The sequence below is a fragment of the Podarcis muralis genome, chromosome 11 (assembly GCF_964188315.1).
Source record: "Podarcis muralis chromosome 11, rPodMur119.hap1.1, whole genome shotgun sequence".
In the NCBI taxonomy this organism is placed as follows: Eukaryota; Metazoa; Chordata; class Lepidosauria; order Squamata; family Lacertidae; genus Podarcis; species Podarcis muralis.
In genome coordinates, this window is record NC_135665.1 from 52,303,039 (window position 1) to 52,329,045 (window position 26,007).

The following is a 26,007-nucleotide window of genomic DNA, read 5'->3' on the forward strand; positions in this document are numbered from 1 at the left end:
CTCTTCTAGGTAACTAAAACACTTTTATTGGGGGGTAAAAGATAACTATCCCAGTTATATTTGGTTGCCCTTTTATTCTCATTCTCTCTCTCTCTCTCTCTCTCTCTCTCTCTCTCTCTCTCTCACACACACACACCTGTTGGACTTACTGATTTAACAGTCTTTCTTTCTAGAGAATCTTGGATTGGGAACTTGTGAGGAAGGTCAAAAGCTACACAATACACTTAGTACATACTGGTGGCATACACACCATATTTTTAAATCACATTTAAAGCACTCCCCCCCCCCCCCCAGAATTCTGGGAATTGTAGTTTAGCTCTCAAATAGCTACAAATTGCAGCACCCTTAACACACCACAGTACCCTGCATTCTTTGGGGAAAGTGGAATGTGCCTTACATACGCTTGCAAGGTATGGTTTGGATGCAGACTTCGCCTCAGTTCCCCCCCCCCCCCCACTCCACTTTGGACTAGACACAGCGGCGTAGCGTGGGTTGTCAGCACCCGGGGCAAGGCAAGTAATTTGCGCCCCCTAACCTGTGGATTTGCGCCCCCTAACCCGTGGATTTGCCCTAACCCCAGATGTTGCGCCCGGTGCGGCCGGCCCCCCCTGCACCCCCCACACTACGCCACTGACTAGACACCCCTTGTGCTCCCTTCCAATTCTACAATTCTATGGTTCTAAGTGTTGCAAATACTGTGAGTGGCAACCCCTGGAATTTTTCATCACTCAGGAAAGTGAGGCAAGCCCTTTGGGAGCTATAATAACAGAAACTCCGGACTGACGCTATTCTCTCTCTTGGCCAGTTTCCCGCTTCATTGGGATGAATTCTGGACTAAGCCACCTTATGCATGCGTACTCAACCCGGCTGAATTCAATGGGTTTTACTCTCAGGCAGTGCTTTTTTCTTTTAAAAATGTTTAGGGGGTACTCTCATTTTCCTACTCATATTGAAATACTGCCCCTCAATGAGGCCAAACTTAGATTCACAAAATGTTTAGGGGTATGCGTCCCCCTGTGTCCCCCCAGGAAAAAACACCACTGCTCTCAGGCATTTGTGTTTAGAAATGCAGCCTTATACAGTGGACCCTCCGGATACGAGTTAAATTTGTTCCGGGGGTCCGTCCACAACCCGAAAAGTCTGTAGGCTGAGGTGCTGCTTCTGTGGGCACACAGCGAAATCCGGAAGTATACACTTCCAGGTTTGCCGTGTTCGTAACCCGAAAATTACGTATCCAGAGTGGTATGTAACTAGAGGGTCCACTGTAGAATTGTGGGTTGCATCCAAACCAAGTTAGCTGAACTTAATTCCCATTGAAATCAGTTGGGTCGAGTTAGTCCTGACGTAATTTCCATTCCACTGGCTTCAATGGGAAGTAACGTTGCCTGAATGCAGGCCTATGTTCATTCCCACCAGCTCAGCTTTGTATCTTTCTAAGAAGAGTTTGGATTTGATACCCCACTTTATCACTACCCGAAGGAGTCTCAAAGTGGCTAACATTCTCCTTTCCCTTCCTCCCCCACAACAAACACTCTGTGAGGTGAGTGGGGCTGAGAGACTTCAGAGAAGTGTGACTAGCCCAAGGTCACCCAGCAGCTGCATTTGGAGGAGCGGGGAATCGAACCCAGTTCACCAGATTACGAGACTACTGCTCTTAACCACTAACAACATTTGGGCATAACTCAGTGTCTACAATGATTGGCAGAAGCTCTGCAGTGTTTCAGGCAATTCCTCCCTTTTGTCCATGGCACAAGGTGTGTCTTGTGCAAGGGGATGCAACAAAATAAAAGTAAAGTAAAATAAAAAATAAAAAAGAGTAGGCATTCTTCATTTATTCAACTTTGACAAACCATACGTGTTTTTCTCTTTATTTTCACATCAAGAACTATAAATTAAGACTTTGACACATATACAGTAATTTGTTATTAAGGTAAAGGATGTCTGTTGGCACAAATAATTGAGTAAAAACCATTTAATAATAAAATAACATTCATTCTGTAGCTACTTTTATTTGTCTGGAACACTCGATTTAACATATCACCTTCACAAAAGAAAAACAAAAAAAACGAAAAACGAAAACCCAAGACATATAATGGCATTATAAAATATACCTTAAATTACAAGTATTCTTGGCAAAACTTAGTAAGCTGGACCACCCGCTGTTTGGCGAAACAGCAGCTGGCATTGCCATTCTCTCACATACCCCTTATTTCCTTTGGATCGAAAGAAAAAAATAAAATAAATGCATTTGAGTGTTATGCAAACATTACAACAACCGGCTGCATTTCGGGTAACTATGGTTTGTGAATCTGTTAGCATGACTGGAATTCACTTGAAACAGATATTTGGTTCGGCTTATTGCGGAAGAACATATAAAGCTTTTGGGAAGTTTTTTTCCTTTTTCTTTTTAAACACTATTACAATCATTAACTGTCTTACAAAAAAACCTATTTAAAATCCTTGTATCCAGTACCATCTTTGGCAGATAAATAGGAAAACAAAAATAAACAGACTATAGTACAAAGCTTTCGTTTATCACAATCTACTTTTATAAGGCCAAATAAAAAATATGTTCCTTTGCACTAATGTAAAGCACACGTCCAATATATTCTTAATGACAAAAGACATAGAAACACACTACGGATGTTAATGTTGGACGTCGTCTTGTATAGCAGACTGCCGTTTCCCACACACGGCCTATTTCCTAAGTGGCACTCTCCTAAACATAGTAAAGTGTACTTAGCAGTTTTTTTGGCTTTATGGTGTGGCCGGGTGGATGGGTTGAGGCAGAAAGTTTGCAAATGGGACCAGTAACGAACCCAAAGGAGATCCAGTGTGCTAAAGGCAAGCCAGTTCTGCCACATACTATGGTTTTGGTTTTGTTTTAATTTGGTCAAGGCTGGTTCAAGTATTGTGTGCTACCCTTGACAGGAGAGTGTGCTGCAGGGATTGGGTCAAAAGGAATTCCCCTCATAACCTGAGAGTGCACCCCATCGTTCTTGTTAAACCACAAGGATTCTGCAAAGCACTCTTGCAAGGAGCTGGCCGAGACAGATGCAAGAACGCGTGCTTGACATCCGATAATGGCAGGCCCAAGGTCTACCCTGCCTTTGAGGTTGGTTCCAAAATGCTGGACCAGATCTTGTGGGTGTCCAGTTTTTGCGTCCGTGGTTGGAATCAGCGAAGGTGCCCCAACCAAGGACCAAAATCTATTGCTGCCCACCCTCCTTAGCAAAATGCTTCTGAAAGCACCGAGTCAGAACGGAGTGCACAGCATTCTTGACCTGTCTCCAAAATATACCTTCGTAAACATAAGCCGCGGCACCCTGTAAAGAAGGCTGTCCCCATTTTCTTTCTTTCTCTTTTTTTGGGGGTGAGGTACAAAACAAAACGGACAAACACCCTTCGGACACACTTGAAAAGTGAAATACAGTTGCATAGGCAAGGTAGATGAGTAGCTATTATAACCGTGTCGGGTGTGTGGTTTTTTATTGAATATTTTTTTTAAAGGCTGAACTACCAAAAGAGCCTGTTGTCAGTCACTGCAGACAACAAGACTTGAACAGACCCTGCTAATTCCGGTGGGGTTTGGCGCATGCCAAACGTTGACCAGCTTGTATACACCCCAAGAGAAACAATCACTGAACCATCAGTTTGGTGTTCATTCCCAGCAGAGCTAAGGGGGAAATTGCTGCTCTTTCTTCTTCATCTTCTCAGAATCGCTATATAAATTTGCTATAATATTTCATGTATTGCTGGAGATTTATTTTATTTTATTTTTTAACCATAAAGCCAAAGGAACTCCTTTTGTATTGGAAAACAATGCACAGCTGACTCATATTTCCAATTAAGAGGTGTCAAAGTACCCACATATAAGTGACATTTGTCTTAGAAACAGGGAACTGCCGACTGGCTAATCTTTCTTGTTAACATTATAATTTGAATCTAATTTGGACTGGGTGTGGGGGTTTTTTCTCTCCCCAATGTGAACTGATCTAAATGCATATTAGAACGGAAATACCTTCACTTTGCAAACCAATATTTCAACTGTATGAGACAGAACTGTGCACATTTTTCACAGTCTAAATGCAATGTATACACAAACTGTTTCACAACCGCTAACGGATAACAGGCTCTCATGCATAAATAAATTTCATCAAATGAAAGGGAAACATCTATTTCCAAATGAAAAAGAAATTGCTATTAAGAACCACAATGCATTACACTGCTAAGTTTTTTTCTTTTGCCTCATGCATCAAAATTATAGCACTGAAATTATAGCAGTTGCTAATTATAATACTACACCGTTAACACAGAACAATTAATTGTTCAGACCAAGTAGCACAAATGTAGAAAATAAATCATACTTTTTTTTCTTCTTCAACAGAGCAAATTAACACAGATTGTTTCTTCAGCAAAATATGAAAAACTGTAAACTTTGGGCTCATTCTGCAACTTTTCCCAATCCAGAATAAATAAAAATCCAAAGGGAAGAAAGACGGACATACAACTTTAAGCGCACCTTTTTTTTCCTGTCTATTACAAAAGCACAACCTAAAACGTATAAAGCTTTTTTTTATTTCTTTTAAATCACAGTTACCAAAATGAAACAAGTGAATAATTTATTACATACGCTATAATAACATTACTCTAAACACTATCATCTATGAGGTATATCTGAGAAAATTCGGTAAGGAATTGAGCGGTCTGCGTTGCCAACATGCCCATGGTTATATTTTAAAGCTTTGGAACCATGAAGAAAGAGAGAGGAGAGGAAGAGAAGGAGGGGAAAGGAGGAGGAGAAGAAGAAGAAGAAGAAGAAGAAAAGGAAAGGACCTTTGGTATTATTATTACAAGTCATGTTCTTTGCAGGGTTGCATTGCAAAGCACCACAGTACAATAAGCCCACCAGTTACAATATGGCGGCCCAGTTGACGCTGAGGTATTCACAGGAAGAATTAAAAAAAAAGCACAGAGAGGTCTAGACTGGCAAAATCGTTGCTTTGGTTCAAGCAAGGCACTCATCCTGTGGTAAGTTCACACTTTGCACGTGAAGCATGAGTCTGATAGGTAATGTGGTTTGCCATCAAAGGACCCTGCCAATTTTGCATCATTTTCTGTGTCCAGGCTCTGGGACTTCCTTCGACGTTCCCTTGCAGGGCGAGAGGTCGACGGAGGGCCCGGCCGGGAAGGGCTCAACACAAAGGATCAATCATTGTCTTCCACACATGGAAGGCATCCTGAGAATTATTATAGCTCTATGTTGAAGGCATATCGCCATACGCAATGTAGAAAACTTTACACAATAGGAGTCAAGAAACTGGTGGCGGTGGGAGGGGGGGTGAAGTACGTCATATGGAGGGGATGGGAGGAAGGAGGGGAAAGGAAGGATGCGAAGGCAAAAAGGAATCTGTGACAGGATTGGGGTTTTGTTGTGTTGAACTGACGAAGGGCACAGTTTGCACGTCAAAAAATCTATGCCAATCTGCTAAAGCCTTGTTGGAAAAAAGCAAAGTGGAGGATGGAAGAGGAACCATAGTTATTATTATTAATTACATTTGTATACAATATTGTCTCATTTTACTTTTTGTATATTTTAATCTGCTGTAAGATGCCTTGGATCTTTCTTAGAAATAGGCATTAATTTTAATAATAATAATAATAATAATAATAATAATAAACCTAGGTCTCATCTGCGCTATACATTAATATACTATTATAAACAGCCATGGCTTACCCCACCCCACCCCTTTTTGCCTCACAGGGCTATTGTTTCCAGGGTGGGGTTGATTGTTAAACAAAATCTGGGAATAGGTAAAATGAGCTTTGCAAATTTTTAAGCTGGGAAATGGCAGAATAGAGTTCTAAGAAGCAGGGTCCCCCCCCCCCCTGGGACAGTGAGTTCCTGCTTCAGATGTTCTTTTTGGGGAGGCCAAATTGGTGATGGCTGGGAAAGGGTCTTCTCCTGCGTCCTTTTTATGGAATTCGGAGCCCAGGGAAAACCTGGAAGCAAGTTCTCCTCAGAGTTTGTGAGGAACTTCTAAAAGCAAATTTCACAAGGTCTTTTGAATATTTTGGAGCACAGGAAGTTGCTTCATACTGAGTCAGGCCATTGCTCCATGTACCTTGGAAGTCAACTGGCAGCACTGCTGCTCTTGAGGTTTTCAGGAGGCAGGGAAATCCCCAAGGAGATGCCTTGGATTGAACCTTGAGCCTTCTGCATGCAAAGCAGATGTTCTACCACTGAGTAAAATATACTGATTTAATCTGCCTGTGGTTTGCTTTTTTCAAAAATAAAATAAAATAATAATAATCAAAAGATGTATATTTGTGATTTTTTGTTTACTCTCTCTTCTTATCCCTTTAAACTGGATTTCTAGCAGAGGACCATTCTGAAATAAATGACTATGTATTGTAAACTAAGACACACAGACAACCTGTGTATGCCAGAATCAAATGGTGTCAACAAATCTAGGGTGAAGTCCCTCAGATATTTCCAACAAGTATTTAGCAGCTAGCAGAAGGAGAAACAACAACGGCTGAGGTAATTTCCTAGGAACAACAAGAATAGCAATAAAATATGACTCATGTTCAACACATTTGCCTTCTTTACTTTGTAGATCCCACAGCTTGATCTCAAACACATCTACCCTGATCCTTGTGCAGAAGCTTGCATGAGAATCAAGCTCTTCAGTGAATTGGGCCGTTCCTTGCATTCAAAGAGATGCCTTGTTGAGCTTCTGCTGAAGGTGAAACATGGAGCTGCTGCTGAAGGTGAACCCTGGAAGCTTGTGTATGCAGAGAAGCCCACATGGCTGGAGCTCCACCTCCAAATAGCCACAAGCCGGAAGAACACTGGGCAAACTGAAGGTAATAAAATGCATAGGTTGATGGTTCAGCCACAGTTGCTCAGAAGTAAGCACCACTGGTGTTAGTTGGATTTACTTCCAAGGCAGGGTATACTTTAGGGCACCCTTCACCAACCTGCCCACCCTCCCAATGTTTTGGACTACAATTCCCATCATTCCCGGCCATCTGGGGATGATGGGAATCGTAGTCCAAAACATTGGGAGGATGTTGGGTTAGGCAAAGCCTGCTTTAAGGGTATGATTTGGTACGTTTAGCACATTCATCTCTTTGACCCGGATCCTAAACACACCTGCTTGGAGATTGCATTGTTCTCAGTGGAACTTACATCCAAGGATGGGAATCTATAATCACAGTCTTACACAGAGTCTGAATGCTCCCCTCAAGTGAGTCCCCTTAAAACTGGTGCACTTGCTGCATGTCTGTGAACAAACCAAGCTAAATTATGCTGTGTCAGACCATTGGTCTGGTCCAGCTAGCTAGTAGTGGGCAACATTTTTGGTCTTCAAGAGCTGCATTCTCTCTTGCTACCAGCTGTTACCCATCAATTGTAATCCACAGTAATAGTTGTAGTGTATCTCATGCTTCCTTCAGCAGCGATACATTATTTATTTTTAACAGGCGATGGCAGTGGTTGAACCTGGGTGCATAGCCTGAGTCCTAGCACCAAGCGACTGTCTCTCCCCATCGGTCCCAGGCCATAGTCCCAATCAAGTCATGGGCAACTAGATCCAGTAAACAACTAGATTCCAGAAAGGGACTCACATTCCCATTCAGTTGGCTAAGGCCACTCCAGCATTCCACCCAACATTTCTCTGATGAAAACAGGGAAGTCCTATTCCACAATAATAATTTTACTATTTATGCCCTCGCTCATCTGACTGTGTTGCTCCAGCCACTCTGGGCAGCTTCCAACATATATAAAAACATAATAAAACTTTTTTTAAAAAAAAACCCTTCCCTTCAGATGTCTTCTACAGATTGTGTAGTTGCTTATCTCCTTGGCTTGGAGGTCACGTAACTCCATACCTCCCAACATTTATCTGATGAAAATGGGGTGTCCTAAGGAAAATGCGGGACATTCAGAAACTGGGACGGCTTCTGTAAATCAGGGACTGTCCCTGGAAAACAGGGGTACTTGGAGAGTCCGCTCCAGAGAGCGCGATGCTAGATTTTGTACATCTTTCTGATTCATTCCAGAAAGGGATGCACGCTGCCATCCTTCAGTGTAGCATCATGATGCAAAAATTGCTGGGCAATTCCATCAGCTACAACACCCCTCTCTTTTCTGCATTTGGACCATTCCTGCTGTAAGAAGGCAACTGTGCCTGAGATCAAGCCGTGGGTCTCATTTTTTTCGGAGGCGGTGGGTAGGGACTGGGGCAGGGGGAAGAGGGGGCGGCGGAAGGATAAAACACAGAAAATGACTTTGTCAGAATTAGCAGTTCCCTCTGATAGCGGCGTTTGTCGGGACAGAGGACAGGGCATCTGAGTTGCAGCTGTACATACTGGATGTAAAGGAGGAAAAGTTAAAACTATAAAGAGCACAAGCAAAATGCAGACCGCACAGAGAAAGAAATCTTTGGTATCTTTGGTATCATCAACACGATTAAAATTACAAATGGAAAAAGTCAGTGAGGTAGCCTCTTTGGTTCTCACTAGAAATAGAAAGTTTTTTTTTTCCTTTTTCAGGTTTTTTTTTTAATCCTTTTAATTTTTATTTTTTTACACACACACAAAGTTCATTCTTGGAAGCAGCTACTTTAAGGGTTTCTCTCTTTTTAGGTATTTTTTATTTGTTTATTATTATTATTATTTTTTGCTTGTTGTTATTTTATATTTTTCCCCCAGCTTAAGTTTTTAAAAAGCCACAAAGTTCAGGCAAAGTGTTGCAGTGTCTTGGTTTTTTTTTTTCTTTAAAAAATCCCCTGTTGTTCCTGAATGCATGGTTTAGACAAAATATTCCTTGCTTGTCCAAAAAGAGAAAAGGAAAAAGAAAAAATCATCACTCTGTTGTTCTGACAGCAAATAAGTTGTAGTGCTTTAAGTTGATTTCATAAAAAAAATAAAAATATAAACTATACAAGGGCACCTGCAGTAGATGCTGAATAAGTTAAATAAATAAGTTATATTATGAAGGCTCTTATGTGCCATAATAATAATAATTAAAAAGGTATCCCTCACTGGTTTTTTTTGGTTTCATTATTTTGAGTGAGGTGAGGAGGAATTAAATTAAATAACTTAAGGGTCAATCATTTTATAAAACCATTGAGATTGATTATAAGAAATAAAGCATGCTCCAGTTTAGGGAGAGGGGTTGGGGACAATTTAATATTTTTGGTACCTTGTCTCTCTCCCCCCCCCCATGTCTGTAACAGAACTTTACTAATACTCCCTCCCTCCCTCCCCATTAAATTTATGTGCTAACCTCAGATTTGCATCTAGGATGCACTACGATTCTAGGATTGATAAATAAGAGCGGGGGGGGGGGGGGGAGCAAATTAAGTCTAACAAAAAGGCCAGCCCAGCAGAAAAGGCTCTTGCATACGACCCATTGAAATCTGCGGCAGTAGCATGCATCCATGCTCCTGCACAACTTTGGTTCATTTCAGTGGGACATGTTTGGGAGCACATCCAAGTGGGCTGCGACCAAAATAACCAGCAACGTCATCAAAATAATCACAAAGGGTAATCAACAGAAGCGAGACCCTACCGTTTTAGCTCCAGCTAAAGTTGCATCCGAAAATCCAAGATGGCGCCCTGGCTCCATTGGAACCAACAGAAGCTTTGGTCGGAATGAAAATTTAAGTGGAGCTAAGGCTTTCGGCTTAGGCCTTGATCTCATCAAAGTAAATCTTACGACAGATAACCACCAATATAGCCCCAACATTATCAGGAAAGAAATAAAGGCTTTGAAGATGACTGGCGTAACTTTTAAACAATAGCAAAAATAAGAATTCCCATAATAAATATAGAGTAGGCCAAGCATAATCTATATAAAAAAAATCACAAAATACTTAAATATGGTGACAAGCAAGAAAAACATCAGAATTTTTGTTCCCCCATAGCTATGTCATTGCCACTTCTCCTCTTTTTTTTGGGTAAAAAAAAAGGAGGTTGCTATTCCCGTAAGTCGGTCTGAGCTTTACGTTTTGCTGGTTTTTGTCCTCCGTAGGTCTTTGGATTTAGCTTTAGTTAAGAGAGATCCAGTATAAAGCTATTCAACCGAAGTAATCAAGCACATTCTTTGTTCCTCCACAGATGATTAAACAATATCCAAGGTTTCTTGAAAGTTGAATTCATCTTGGATGTGCCCATGAAAAAAAAACTCCAAGTATAAAAGGTAAGGAAGATGTTGGGATACTATATCGCTACTATTTGGTGGAGCAGAACACACAAAATGAGCAGTACTCAATGCATTTATACAGAAGTTTAAGCCAAGACATTAAAAAAATTAAAAATATTAACAATGGCTGCCATGTCTCCAAGATGCCCTTGTCATTTGGTGAATGGCAGGTGGCAAAGTTACATAAATGTTTACCAACAGTGCAACTGCAACAAAGGAAATATGGCTGGGACAAGTCAAAATAAGACCACAAGAGGTTAGGAACATAAGCGGCTGTTCGTAATGGGAACAGAGACACTGGATAACTTCAGAGAAGGAAGAATGTGTGTTATACGTTGAGTAGAAATCACCGGCTAAACTGTTGGCAGCCGTTGGTGGAGCTACAAATGGCATGTCAAACATTAACCACTTTCTTTCGTATTCATATAATTAAAACAGAATATGCGTCTCATGCCTGAGTAGATATACCAGATGACAGGATTTGATAGTCTGAGATTATCCCTTTTCACCAATGTGACCATTATGCCAGAAATGCTGTCAGAGTTCTTTTTAGAGTAAGACCGCAGGTAAGTCTGAATGTGTGTGTCTATATATGTATATATCCATGTGCAATGGGTACACACACACACACACACACACACACACACACACACACACGGGAACACATCATTGTGGATAAGGTATAGTTTATCAACACTTGGGCACTCCAATCCTAGCAAAGCACAACCTTAGCAACCTTAATTGTGTGCAATGAATCTGCTCTCCACATGACTCTTTCTCCTTATCCCTAGGGATTCCTGCTCTGGAGCTTTGCCTTCCAGGGCTTGCCGTGTGTGTGTGTGTGTGTGTGTGTGTGTGTGTGTGTGTGTACATATGTGCACACACACATAATGCCAGTGCTGACCTCAGGAATGCAGTTCAATGCTGATAAATACTTTTGATGTTTCAGACTATGTGGGAAAACCCAATGAGATACATGCATGCTCCACTATTCTGAGTTTTAATCTCTCTCTCTCTCTCAAACCTGGAGTAAATGGAAGACCTAATGTGTGATGATAAGCAAAAGTCACATCTCTGACTTGCCCCCAGGTAGCAGGGGGCTAAGGATCTCTAAAGGAAGTTTCTCTTTCCCAAACTACCCTTCATGGGATTTTTAGGGGAAGCCCACTATAAATTTGTAATGTAGGTATGCCTTACTGCAGGGATGGGGAGCCTCAGTTTTGCTGGATGAGGGTGGTGGGTTTCTCACAATAGCTGCAGGGCCACAGGTTTCCCATTCCTGACATTGCTTTGCCAGTGCAATCCTATACACATCTACTCCAAAGTAAGTCTCACTGAGTTAAATGGCACTTTCTCCCAAGTAGGCGAATGTAGGATTGCAGCCTAAACCTTTTGCCATGTAAAATATTTTCACGCGGATTTTGCTTGGGTAGAAAGGGAGGTCCTAGTTAAGAAGAACATAGTCAAAATGCAGAGCTCTTGCATCAAGTGTATCGTTTGTACTGAGCTGTTGCTCAGTGCAATGCCAGCAATTATCCTGAGCCCTAGTGCCTCTAAGTGCTTGGATAAAACTGAATTCCACTCCCCTTAACATGCAAAATCTGTGTCTTCCGCATTTCTTGTTTTTAACCTAGATTTCCTGTTGTTGTTGACTGTGACTTCTTTGCCTGCATATAACAGAAATGGAGTATGGAGTCTTTCATGATTTGTGACTCGCATAGATTACAAGCCTCTTTGGACAGCAATCTTAGCACTGAGATGTTTATAATGTTGTCTAGCCTTTCCAATAGATAACTGAGTGCTTTCTGCCCATTGCTTGTCTGTATGGTATGGCTGCAATTGGATTTTGTCCGCATCTTTGACAGAGTATGGCGGGATTTGTTCTAATACTGTCTCAGTGGGTGGTTCTAGCTCAGAGTTTTCCAAACTTGGGTCTCCAGATGTTTTGGGACTACATTTCCCATCATCCCTGACCTGCTAGCTAGGGATGATGGGAGTTGTAGTTCAAAAACAGCTGGAGGGCCAAGCCTGGGAAACCCTGTTCTGGCTCAAGGAATAGGGGAGCACTTAGTTATCCCTGCCTTACCAGAGTTATGTGTGTGTACTGTCATGCCAGTGCGTGGGGGGGGGGAGCAGGTAAATGTGGAGGGAATTCCCCCCACTTTGCTTGAAAGTTTGTAACACCAATGCAAAATACTCTTTGGACAAAGGCGGACTTCTGCAATTTAGGAAATCCCTCCTGTTGCAGCCGTTTACACTGATGCAAAGACTCTGCAAGTGACTGAGCGTAACGTGGCCTTTTCCCTGTAGCATCTATGGCAGTCACCCCCAAACTCAGCCCTCCAGATGTTTTGGGACTACAACTCTCATCATCCGTAGCTAACAAGACCAGTGGTCAGGGATGATGGGAACTGTAGTCCCAAAACATCTGGAGGGCCGAGTTTGGGGGTGCCTGATCTATGGTCTCAATTGACAGGACTGGAGCGCTGGCCATGCTCCCTAAAAAAATGATCCAGAAACATCTTCTGCAGTCCAGAGTGTGTCTGATGGTGTGAGCACCTGGATATTAAAAAAAAATAGTTCCCCACATTCACCAACAACTGGAAAAAAGGCAATATAAATGGATTCTAGATCAGTGGCATTCAATCTGTGTCACTCTAGGGTTCCTGGGCTTCCTGGATACCTAAGAGCAGCCAGCATGGCAGACAAGCATTCCGAGAAAGACAGCTTGCTTATCGCTGCTAATGTTTCCCTGCAATGTACACACAGCCACAGGGGAAGGGGCGGCTGTAATATAGGGCACACTCTCAGTTCATGTAGGGCAAGAGTGAGGCCTGACAGTCTTGGCCAGTGCTTGAACTGACTGTGCTGCCTAGGAAGTCCCCCAGAATCACCCGTCCCTCCCTGGCAAGCAAAGGAAAAACAGAGAGCAGTATTTGAAGAGGTTGGAAATGGCCTTTTGCTCTTCAGCTGAAGTACCATGTTCATCCCAATAAGAGACTGTTAGACGTCTGAGACATATGAACAAATCAAATGCAAGAATGAATCAACAGCATTGCATAAGTGAACATTCTTGAATAGAACATGACCCGAGATGCAAAGTGTGTATCTTATTTTGGAGGGATGCGCCACATCTGCCGATGCCTGCATCTGACCATACCCAGACTTTCACATGGACCTCGTGATCTTTTTCATTTGCACAAGACGCATTGCAAAACTCACTCAGTGTTGATGTTCTGTGACCATTGAGAAGCCACCGTGGCAATGGTTAGACCTCAAGCCAGGCTTTCAGTTTCTGCCATGGAAATTCTTAAAACAATTGGAAGGGGAAATTTAGGTTTTTGGCTCCAAGACTTTTAGGGCCAACACTCCCTTCTGATAAAAGTAAAATCCACCTCTCACACCAAAGCACTTTGGAATGAATTTTGGATGCTTTTCCTTTATATCTTCAGGTTGGGGTTTGAAAAGACATTTCATCTTGAACTCTTTCTCATGGAAGAATCCAAGTTTGTTCTACTGGTGCAATAGTTCCAAATTCTTTCTTACAATGAAGTTAATCATAATTACCCTGTTATTGTTATAGTGATGGATCTGAGCTGAGAGCTTAGTCCAGAATTGTTAAAGGGGGGGGGGGGGAGTTTTGCTACCAAAGTCTAACAATACTAGCAACAATTTTAATGGGTGTGGATGATACCTGCAAGTCAACATCTCCAGCTCCTCATCCAGCTTAAGTTATTGATTCCCAAACAGCAAATCAACACCCCACAGAGGAGCTGGAGGTGCCTTAAGGGTGGTTCCCCTTTGAAGTGGGGTGACTGGAGGTGGATTTTGCATATAGCGGTTATGAAAATTTCATTACTAGCTCAAATTAACAGAACGCAGGCTCTCAATGGAGACAGAATACCATTGGTGGGTCCGCAATATTTTAAAAGTCACCAAGAACAGTGTTTCTCAACCAGGGTGGTGGTGTGTTATTACTTAATATGCTTTCAATATTCTGGGTTCTCCAAAGGAAGGATTATCACTCCACTCACATTGATGACTGAAAAGGGTAGAGTCATGTCCTGAGTTCAGAGAGGGAGTTCTCCCAGGAAGAGTGAATGTATATGAATCTGAGGGAAGAAGCTGTATACCATGGATGAATCAGAGCTGTATACTGTGTGAGCAGGAGCTAGGCATAGGATTGTTTGGGCCTGCTTGGTGGTGTGGGGACCAAAGAGCTACAAGGTCGAGAAGGTCTATGATTTTCTGATTTGAGAAACACTGGTCTGGTGGAAGAATCTGGACCTGAGTGGTCAAGACTTAATGGCCATGTGCAGGACACGGGATAGTGAAGTTAAACTGCCCAAAGATCTGACAAAGAACTAACTATTCACTGTCTGGATTATATGTGTCAGGCTCCTTTCCAACAGTTTGAGATTCCTCAAGTATGAAACAAGAACACATACAATTCATTTGCATTCACAAAAGTTGTCCTCTGACCCCTGTCTCCTAGGTTATCATTTAAAAATCACATAACATATGCAACCCCACTGAGCCAAAATTATCATTTAAAGAGTAAGATGCTTCTCCACTCCACACACGCACAACATCGGGTTGGAGAAGATTCATTAGCTTAGTATCCCAACATCTTATACTTGGAGCCCATGGAATCCTTTGGAAGATTCCACGTGAGAGCAGAAATTGAAAAAAAGAAAAGAAAAGAACTTTTCAATATTAAAAAGAAAAATATCATCCTTTTTGTGTGTTTGTTTTTTGTTGCTTAAAAGAAACAGAATCAATTTACCTTTGCACAGATCAATCGTGCTATACGCATATTAGCTGTGCAAGGGGGGGGAGAATGAACTGAACTAAAAGTCGTGAGAAATCCTCATCTTTGGTATTGTAGCTGTTGAGGTCTCGGTTGCTCTGTTCCTTGTTCTTTTGAAAAAACTGCATAGGCACAAATTAAAGACAATCTTCAACTTTAAGATTACTGAGTTGTCAAAATGAAGCAGCAATCCCCATTGGCTTTTCCATTCGTTTCCTTTCTTGTCAACCCTTTCTTTGAACTCTGCTTCCTAAAAATGTCCCAAGATGTCTGTCAAAACACAGTGTGTTAGCATTGGTTTGTTTCCTGACGTGCTTCCTTGGTTTGGTTTTTTTATTTTTTTATTTAAATTATTATTCATTTCTTTATTTTTTCCCCCCTAAATGGAACAGTTTGTTGCAGAAGAAGTAGGTGCAGAAAAAGTTTCTTTGGTTTCGATTAAGTAGTACATAAAAGAGTCTCAAGTGTCTTTAAAGGATCGTTACAGCATTTGGCTTGCTTTTGAACACTCAAGTGGTGTTCCAAGGAATGGGGGGCTATTCACTGGTGAATATGCACATTGAGTGACCATAGCAATTCTGATGAGAAAGATGACGTGTGTTGTGTGTGGGTGTCCTTAGGTGAACACTGTACCCTAGTGAGATTAAAAGTTATCTTTGATGCTTCACTTGAGAACACTGTCTCTTTCAGCTCACTGGACAAGTGAACTGGAATAGAGCCGTACACTGACTGGTGTTTACTTCTAACATATTCAAAACCTGACTACACTGATGACAAGGACAATGGTGATGACAATGAGGTTGGAAAATGGCAAGTTATAATGGTCTTTGGCTTGCAATATCCTGCATCTTTGGTGTGTTGCATTCTTACATGAAGTGGTGGGTGGGATGCTTTTTATCCATGGAAGAGACTTGGAGTAAGTGCTCCAGTGGTCAGTGACGTTATGAAGGCATTGGCTTTATTTTCCTGCCTGGAAACACCAACTAACTCAAACACAGAATGGATGTGGCCAAAAATAATAATAATTAAATAAATAAGTGAAGGGATGAAATTGGATGTCTCATAACTGTTTAGGACACATTCACGATTAGTGGTTTTTTAAAAAATATAAAATAAAGTCTAGAGCGTTTCAAGTGTTGCATTTGCTCTGTCTGTGGTAGCATCTTAATCTGGCTTCCTGAGTGTGTGTCTGCACTATGTACAAATAGAAATTGTGAAGACCTGCAAAAGTGTGCTTGAAACCAATGTGTTCGCTAACACCCCCTAACTCCGAGCACGTCTTGTAAGAACAGGCAAAGAGTCCAGAGCTGTTCCTGTTTTCTGGTGTCTTTGTGCTTGATAGTTTGGGTTCAAGGGAACCGAATCGTACTGATCCAAGACCTTATCTCCATTGACATCCCCCCCCCTTAAGAGAAAGCAAGTCGGATAGTTCTGAAAATGTTTAACGTAACCATGCCTGAGTTTCTAAAATAACCCCCCCCCCCGTGTTCTTAGGTCTAGATTAAGTTTGTGCTCAGTACTTGTATGTTTCAATGCTTGTGAGCTTTGGTATAGTAGAGTGGAGAAACTAAGCATGTTGGAAACAAAATAGGTCCAGTGTCTTTGGATTTCCTTTGGTGAACAAATCTCAGCAAAATTGATGCTGTCTTGTTGACCGATTCCTTGGCCCTCGAAGCTGATGAATATTTTCAGCTTCCGTTGGCTCTGCCATGATAACCCTGGATTAATTTGGGTCATGCATGACCTACTTATGTTTCAGACATGCTTAGTCTTGCCTTTTAATGTATTTTTGACCTGCACTTTTTTTTTAAAAAAAGAAATCCCTAAAAACCATTTAAATAAAATTAAAATGCCCTGTGTTGTAAATCAGTATTACTGTTGTAAGAGGATTGTGCTTTCAAATCACCAGTGAAGGGCCCCAGTAAGAATCCATTCCTTTCCATATATATATTAGTTGAGTTGTGCCCAATTTAGATTCTGACTTTCGATCATGCTTTGGTACAAGTGGTGGAGGTTGAGGAGGGCCCCCCGGTGCTCAGATCATCCTGCCATTTCTCGAGGCTCCGCCTCCTAGCATTCATGAAGAAGTTACTGACAGTGGTAAGTTCCAAGCCCAGCTGCTGAGAGATGGTGATCTGCATTTCTTTGGACGGACGTTTGTTCTCTTTGAAGATGGCAAAAAGTGTTCTGCGTTGGAGATCAGTGAAAACCAGACGAGATTTCTTCTGGGAGTTGTTCCGATCTTTGTTTGGTTCTTGTTCTTTGCGTTTGCATGCTTAGGAAAGAGAAACAGAGAGAGGAGAGAGAAAGGGAAAGAGGATCAATGCATGCATAAGTACCAGTCAACTGAGCAGGTGATACATTGAAAACATTGATGAAGCTGTAGAGTAGATGTAAACTGTTCAACTTTTATTGTGCAAATTGCAGAAACGTCAATATCCAACCTGCCCAGGCCCATCTTTTCTGACTGGGAGTGACTAATGCAAGCAAAGTGCATAGTAAAAACCATCTCGGTTAATACAGAGTGTGTAATTAACCGGGTTGGCATTAGCATATAGGCAGACTACCATGGCTCTGCCCCTAGCAATGGAGGAAAAACTCTGCTCTGCTCAGATTTCAAAGGGAACCTACCCTATTCTGTACTTTCCGAAACAATACGCAAATAGCCATCCTTCGGAATTTGCACTCCTCTGAATTTTGCAGCAGTGAATTCTCCAGCCAAGTAATGTGTAAAGGTAAAGGGACCCCTGGCCATTAGGTGCAGTTGTGGCCGACTCTGGGGTTGTGGCGGCACTCATCTCCTTTATTGGCCGAGGGAGCTGGCGTACAGCTTCCGGGTCATGTGGCCAGCATGACTAAGCCGCTTCTGGCGAACCAGAGCAGCGCATGGAATTGCCGTTTACCTTCCCGCTGTGCTTTGACGTGCTTTCAAACTGCTAGGTTGGCAGGAGAAGTAATGTGTTCAAGAAGCATATCAAAATAACAAACAAAAGTGAATTGTTTTAGGGGAAACTGCATTGCACAAATGTGTATATTAAGCAAATTTGAGGAATCGCACAATTTCAGTTTCTCATTTTTCCAGCCTCAAGTTCAGTTATCCAGATTTGCACATTAGTTTGTGGTTGGTTGGTTTTTGCTTTTTTTAAAAAAGTCATTGTGAAAATTCAACAGCACTTTAATGTAAAGTGGTACTTTGGTTTGCAAACAGTCTGGTTCGCATACATTTTGGATCACAAACACGTCAAACCCGGAAGTGCATGTCGCGGTTTGTAAACCTTTTTTTGGATTACAACCCATTTTTTTTTGGATTACGACAAAAAAAAAATTGAGAGTGGCAAAAGCGCGCCTTGGGTTACAACCTGTTTTGGTTTACAAACGGACCTCTGGAATGGATTATGGTTTTAAACCAAGGTACCACTGTATTCCCCCCCCCCAATGTGCCCATTCTTATCCCATTTCCCCAAATGTAATGCATTTTGCACGTCCTTTTCACCAATATGTGCATTTCTCCCCACACTTCTCCTCCATGCGTGCATTTTGTACACCTTACTTGGCTGGAGAGCTGCATTGCAAAATTGGGAGAAGTGTGAATTTTGAAGGGTGGCTGCATTTTGGTTTTGTGTATCGATTCAGAAAGTGCTAATTTAAAAGGTCCACCTTTACATGTGAGCCAAATCAAAATTCCTCCTTCCGAACAAGCTTGTTCCATCCTCCACATGACAGCCCTTAAGATATTTTGTGGCTATAATCTCTCAGTCTCCTCTTTCCCAGACTAAACGTACCCAACTCCCTCAACCATTCCTCATAAAACATGGTTTCCAGACCCTTAACCATCTTGGTTGCCTTCCTCTGCACATGTTCTAGTTTGTCAATATCCTATTTAAATTGTAGAGCCCAAAGTTGGACACTGTACTCCAGATTGGGTCTGAACAAGGCAGAATAGAGTGGGACTATTACACCCCTTGATCTGGCCCGTCCTTCCATTGATGCATCCTAAAATAGCATTAGCCTTTAAAATTAAATTTATATACTGCCCTCATTATATATAAATGTAAATGGACCCCTGACCATTAGGTCCAGTCGTGACCGACTCTGGGGTTGTGGTGCTCATCTCGCTTTATTGGCCAAGGGAGCCGGTGTACAGCTTCTGGGTCATGTGGCCAGCATGACTAAGCCTGGCGAACCAGAGCAGCGCATGGAAACGCCGTTTACCTTCCCGCCGGAGCGGTACCTATTTATCTACTTGCACTTTGACGTGCTTTCGAACTGCTAGGTTGGCAGGAGCAGGGACTGAGCAACAGGAGCTCACCCCGTAACGGGGATTCGAACTGCCGACCTTCTGATCGGCAAGTCCTAGGCTCTGTGGTTTAACCCACAGCACCACCTGCGTCCCTCCCTCATTATATACTGCAACATAAAAACACATAACATATAAAGACATAAAAACACATGCAAACAAAAACAATAACTCAACCTGCCCCCCCGAAACATTTAAAAGTGTGTTAAATCCCAACCACTGATTTCTATGGACAGATTCACATCTTCCTCACAATCCTAAATGAAAGCTGGGCATTCACAGATTCGTGGAAACGAACACCGAGAAATCTATGTGCAAGACAAACTGAAAAGCAGGTCTTACAATGGATTGTGTTAATCCCTTGGGAAGAATTGCCGCAGACACAATTAAATCATTGTATTTCCAAAAGATATAGCTATTAGTGTTGGCTTACGCTACTGATTCCTTCCTCCGCCCCCAAAATTAAGAGACCTGATTATCTGAACGCTGTGGGATATATTCCCAAATGGAAGCATTTCGCTCTTTTCCTACAAGGTCTCTTCAGGAGACATGCTTCTCTGCCTGATTCCAGCAGCTGTGGGTTTGCTGTCCCTCAAATCCAGCCCTGTGTTAGGCTGCAATCCTAACGCCACTTACTCAGGAGTAAGCCCCACTGAATTCAACAGGTAAAAGTAAAAGGTAAAGGATCCCTGGACAGTTTAGTCCAGTCAAAGGCGATTCTGGGGTTGCGGCGCTCATCTCGCTTTCAGGTCGAGGGAGCCAGCATTTGTCCACAGACAGCTTTCCGGGTCATGTGGCCAGCATGATTATACCGCTTCTGGCGCAATGGGACACCGTGATGGAAACCAGAGTGCACAGAAACACTGTTTACCTTCCCAGCGCAGTGGTACCTATTTATCTGCTTGCACTGGCGTGCTTTTGAACTGCTACGTTGGCAGGAGCTGGGACAGAGCAACGGGAGCTTACCCCGTTGCGGGGATTCGAACCGCTGACCTTCTGATCAGCAAGCCCAAGAGGCTCAGCGCCACCCACGTCCCTGTTCAACAGGACTTACTTGTGACTTGCTGTGGTTAGAATTGGCAGCCTCGGGGCTCCTCCAGATGATCTGATTATTGGGCATTCATGCAGATTTGCTTGCAGAAAGCTTATGCAGAGATTAGACTATGTCTGGTAATTACTGAGCATTTATTCTGATTTGTTTGCAGAGCAGTTACATGACAATGAGAAGTGGCTATCCTGATTTGCTTGCAAGGTGTTTGTACGCTTTCCAGTTCATCCTTCATTCATCATTTTTCTAAGCTAAAAAAAGCATGCTTTTTAAATAGTAGTGAATCTGTTGCACTAGAGCACTTTAAAGTGCTTTAATTGCACAAACCTAGTGTGCTCTCGAATCCCTCCTACAAAATAGCGATGGTTCGGAGGCAGCCCTAGTCCATAATCTGGTAGGCAAAGTATAGCATATTATTGAAGCAAGTGAAAACGACTGTGAAATGAATACAGAACAAATAACTCTTTTAGCATAGCGGGTCAGACAATCTTGACCTAATATTTTATATCTACTCCCATGAACTCTACAGTACTATATTTCCTGCTCTCCTTGGCAGTACTATGCTGAGTAAATGCAACATTAATCTGCTAAGTTAATGCACATGGTTGGAGACAAAGCTGAGCCAACATAATTCTCCTCCCCTCCTTGTTTTGAGTGTGGAAAGTCCTTGCCAAATGCACATTTGCAGAACTGAAGTTCCCTGGATGAAAAGTGGAAAGCCCGTGTGGAACATCTACACCAGGCATGGCCAAACTTGGCCCTCCAGCTGTTTTGGGACTACAGTTCCCATAATCCCTGACCACTGGTCCTGTTAGCTAGGGATGATGGGAGTTGTAGTCCCAAAACAGCTGGAGGGCCAAGTTTGGCCATGCCTGATCTACATGTATTTCAAAACAAAACAAAACAAAAGAAGAAGAGAAGAGTTTGGATTTGATATCCCGCCTTTCACTCCTTTTTAAGGAGTCTCAAAGCGGCTAACATTCTCCTTTCCCTTCCTCCCCCACAGCAAACACTCTGTGAAGTGAGTGGGGCTGAGAGACTTCAAAGAAGTGTGACTGGCCCAAGGTCACCCAGCAGCTGCATGTGGAAGAGCGGGGAATCGAACCTGGTTCCCCAGATTACGAGACTACTGCTCTTAACCACTACACCACACTGGCTCTCAAAACAAAACAAAACAAAACAAAACAAAACAAAACAAAACAAAACAAAACAAAACAAAACAGCAATGCCCTTTGAGAAACTGTTTAGGTTCAGTTTAGACACTAGCAGAGCAAACCAAACCTCATTTGCACATGGCTGGGGTTGGTTTGGATTGGGTTAAAGTGTTCCTCTGTTGGGTCTTGGTGTCGGCCTTCTGACATCATTGGGCATGCTGCTGCTTTCTTTACACATGTGTGCTTCCGTTCCCACATGATTCATCCATGAAAATGGAAGGAAAGAACTGTCTGCTGGAATCCCACCCCAAATCTGTCTTAACGAGGTTGCAAACATTTCTTTTTCCTTTCTGGAAGCAATCATTGTGAAAATGAGTGCGACACATCTGCTAGATTTCAAGGAGTGGCTTTTGTGAGAAAAATATCACATAAAATGCAGAAAGCATCAGGTGTGGAACTGGGGAAATGGAATAAATGCTGTCTGAATGCAGCCTTAGGCTGCTTGTTGAGAGGGGAAACTCTTCAGCAGCTGCCCCAAAGACAACAGAGAGCGTCAAGGGGAGGGAATTCCAAGGGCAGTAGATGCCACAACACTAAAGGCCTGGTTCCTATATTTTATGGAATGAACTTTCTGATAAGATCTGCAGGAGGTCTCCCCCTGCTGTGACTGATTGGGCATATAAGGGGCTGGATCAGGTGGAAGAAGCATGTCTGCAGCAAGTGTTTAGATGCAGGATTCCTCACCCAGATAGAAACGGGCCCAAGGCAGATTGTTTCTACATTATTATTATTATTATTATTATTATTATTATTATTATTATTATACGTGCTCACCCTAACTGGATAGGAATAACATGCCATCAACAATCGCATTTTCACCATCCTGGCTTCTGATTGGATGCCAAGCTCTCGTGTGAGTCAGTTGGCTCCCGCGAGATCTTGGCACCAAAAGCTATGCATCCTCATCCCTTGATAAGACTCTGTTCTATGACTCTTATGACTCCAGACCTTAGGAATAACAACAGCAACAACTACAATAAGTGGAATAGTAATAGTACTAGCAGTAATAATAATAATGGTAACTACTAGTACTAGTGGGACGGCATGGCACTGTGGGTTAAACCACAGAGCCTAGGACTTGCTGATCAGAAGGTTTTTGGTTCGAATCCCCGCGATGCGGTGAGCTCCCGTTGCTCAGTCCCTGCTCCTGCCCAACTAGCAGTTCGAAATCATGTCAAAAGTGCAAGTAGATAAATAGGGAAGGTAAATGGCATTTCCATATACTGCTCTGGTTCGCCAGAAGCGGCTTAGTCATGCTGGCCACATGACCCGGAAGCTGTACGCCGGCTCCCTCAGTCAATAAAGCGAGATGAGTGCTGCAACCCCAGAGTCGGCCACCACTGGACCTAACGGTCAGGGGTCCCTTTACCTTTACTAGTACTAGTAGTAACAACTACTAGTAGTAACTACTATTAGCAACTACTACTACTACTAGCAACTACTACTAGCCGGGGCAGAGGAAGGGGGTGCAATAGGGGTGGGCTGACCCAGGTGTCACCACTGGGAGGGGTGACAAAATGCTGGGTGGCACTCACCACGGGGCCTGCAGCGTGCCTGAGCCACGCGTCTCTGCGCTCCACGCTGCCCAAATGGTCCGCCTGCCACCTCCCCCTCAGCTGTAGTGTGGCTGAGTGGAAGGAGGCAGGTGGACACCTCGGAGGTCCCACGGAGTGTCCTGCCCTGGCTTGCCCCGCCCCTGGGAGCAGGGCACACGTGCCGCCCCAGGCGCCTGATCGGCTTGCTCCACCACCGCTACTAGCAGCTACTACTGGTAGTATCAGTAGTATGAATAGCCCTGCACACTTAAGAGAGTTTCTGTTCACATTCTCCAAAACTTCTTTTCTGCCTTGGGAAGGAGAAAGGCGAGAGAGAAGGTAACAAGCTGCTCAGGAAGCTTGCAACCTTTCCCCTTTCCAAAATACCCATTCCCTACTAGAACAAATCACTGCTGATAACCAATAATATGAAATCAGCAGCCATCAAGCCAATTTCTGCCCTCATCTCACGCTTAGTTGCTGTTTTCCCTGATGAGAGGGAAAAGGCAGCCAGTGCAGGACAAAGCAAAGTCAGGGGCTGGAAGGAAATGGTCAAGAATGAGTGTATGCAGAGAGAAGCAAGAGCCAGCAGTCCCTAGCTGTGTCATTCTGAGACACATTCTTACAAATGGGTGTTACTACTAAGTTACTAGGGACGCGGGTGGCACTGTGGGTAAAAGCCTCAGCGCCTAGGGCTTGCCGATCGAAAGGTCGGCGGTTCGAATCCCTGCGGTGGGGTGCGCTCCCGTTGCTCGGTCCCAGCGCCTGCCAACCTAGCAGTTCGAAAGCACCCCCGGGTGCAAGTAGATAAATAGGGACCACTTACTGGCGGGAAGGTAAATGGCGTTTCCGTGTGCTGCGCTGGCTCGCCAGATGCAGCTTTGTCACGCTGGCCACGTGACCCAGAAGTGTCTCCGGACAGCGCTGGCCCCCGGCCTCTTGAGTGAGATGGGCGCACAACCCTAGAGTCTGTCAAGACTGGCCCGTACGGGCAGGGGTACCTTTACCTTTCACTAAGTTACTATAATCACAAACGTTATTTCAGTTACCCTTACAGTTACCCTTGTAAAGTAAGCCAGTCTATTATTATTCTCATGTAATCATACCAATACCTGCCTTTGTCTCTCTTGAATCTACTGGATTTTCCCGTGTATAAGACACCCCCTTTTTTTGGGGGGGGGGGTTTGCCAATAATCCATCTCCCACCTGACCACCACTGCAAATCGCACACCTCGACAAGGCGACCAATTGTTTGCCCACTTGCCGCCATCAGCCGCCAATCGCCCACCATATTGCCGCCACCGCCGTAGCCAATCGCAAGCAGGCCTTGCCACAGCCACCAATCACACGCACAATTGCCTTAGCAGCAGCCAATCATCAGCAGGCCTTGCCGCAGCCACCAATCACCCGCCCAATCGCCAATCGGATTCTCCAATTCGCAGATGCCACCAATCGCCCGTTCCTCACTTACACTATCCGTGTATAAAACGACACCCTAAACAACCATCATTTTATACATGGAAAAATAAGGGTATTTTCACTGTCAACTCAGGCTTCAAACATGTGAAGTCCTACTGAAGGCAAGAGTACCTCTGAGCATATGAAGAGCACTTTGCCTGTACCACTGAGCAATTACACCTCCAAGATGAGTGGTAAGGACATCCTAAATGACAACGTTGTGGCTTTTATCAAGTTTCATTTTTATTTTATTTTACTTAAAGTGGGACTGCCTTATAAAGTTCTCGGAGAAGTCCACAAGAAGAAATAAAACAACCTAAAAGTCACAAAACCCACACAGAGTTGGAAGGGACTCAAAGGGTCATCTAATCAAAAACCCCAACCCTCAACAAATGGCAGCAGCAATATACTCTTTGGCTAAGAGTAAAAATGGTTCAAGTCTAAAATGGATTTAAAAGGCCTGGGGAAATAAAAAAGGTATTCACCAGGCACCTGAAAGTGCCAGATGAGCCTGAAATTGCAAAATGAGGGGCCACCACTGAAAAAGACCTTGCTCCATTGCCGTTATTCTTAGTTGTACTTTTCATGAGGCAGGAGCTAAGCGGGGCTTTTTTAAAGGTTCTAATAAATCCCCCCCCCCCCCGCAAGTCTTAAACTGTGTGTATGTGGAATAATTACTGGTTTAATAGGGTCGTATGAGATTTCTTCCCCAACCTCAACACTCCCCCCCCCCCATTTCTTTTTGCTTCACTTAGGTTATTTATTTATGATGCCTGTCTCCAGTATGGTCCCGCAAAAAGCCAAGAGAAGTTACGGAATATGATCAGGAGCTCTTACCTTTTCACTGTTGTTCCTAAAAGGTTTTTTGGGAGGTTATTTTATCACATCACTAATTCATGGCCTTATCCTTCTCAGTAGCGAACAATAAATAATGCAAAGGCTGAATGCGTCTCGATGCGATTCGGTAAATACTTTCCTCCAGCTGTTAAGTTTGCTCTGGGAAAGGAATTGTGGGGGGTCTTCTCTGCCCTCCTCATCTCCCCTTGCCCCAATCACTGAATCTGAAATCACATCTCATGGCTGCAAAAGAAACCAGCGCCACACTACACACCAGAAATACATGTTCGGCTAAGCATGTGAAATTTGCATGAGGAATCTTGAGGGTTTGTTTCTGGGCAGACAGAAGAAGAAGAAGAAGAAGAAGAAGAAGAAGAAGAAGAAGAAGAAGAAGAGTTTGGATTTGATATCCCGCTTTATCACTATCCGAAGGAGTCTCAAAGCGGCTAACAATCTCCTTCCTCCCCCACAACAAACGCTCTGTGAGGTGAGTGGGGCTGAGAGACTTCAGAGAAGCGTGACTAGCCCCAGGCCACCCAGCAGCTGCATGTGGAGGAGCGGGGAAGCGAACCCGGTTCACCAGATTACGAGTCTA

At 43.3% G+C, this 26,007-nt stretch overlaps 1 protein-coding gene across 1 annotated transcript in view; it reads right to left on the reverse strand.

Annotated features, from left to right (window-relative positions):
• Nucleotides 1–1,817: 1,817 nt before the first annotated feature.
• ONECUT2 (one cut homeobox 2) overlaps nucleotides 1,818–26,007 on the reverse strand; it is an 86,411-nt gene continuing 62,221 nt past the window's right edge. The window contains exon 2 of the mRNA XM_028747900.2: nucleotides 1,818–17,298. Within this exon, the coding sequence (XP_028603733.2) occupies nucleotides 17,012–17,298 (287 nt within the window). The 3' untranslated portion in view covers nucleotides 1,818–17,011. The remainder of the gene's footprint in view (nucleotides 17,299–26,007) is intronic.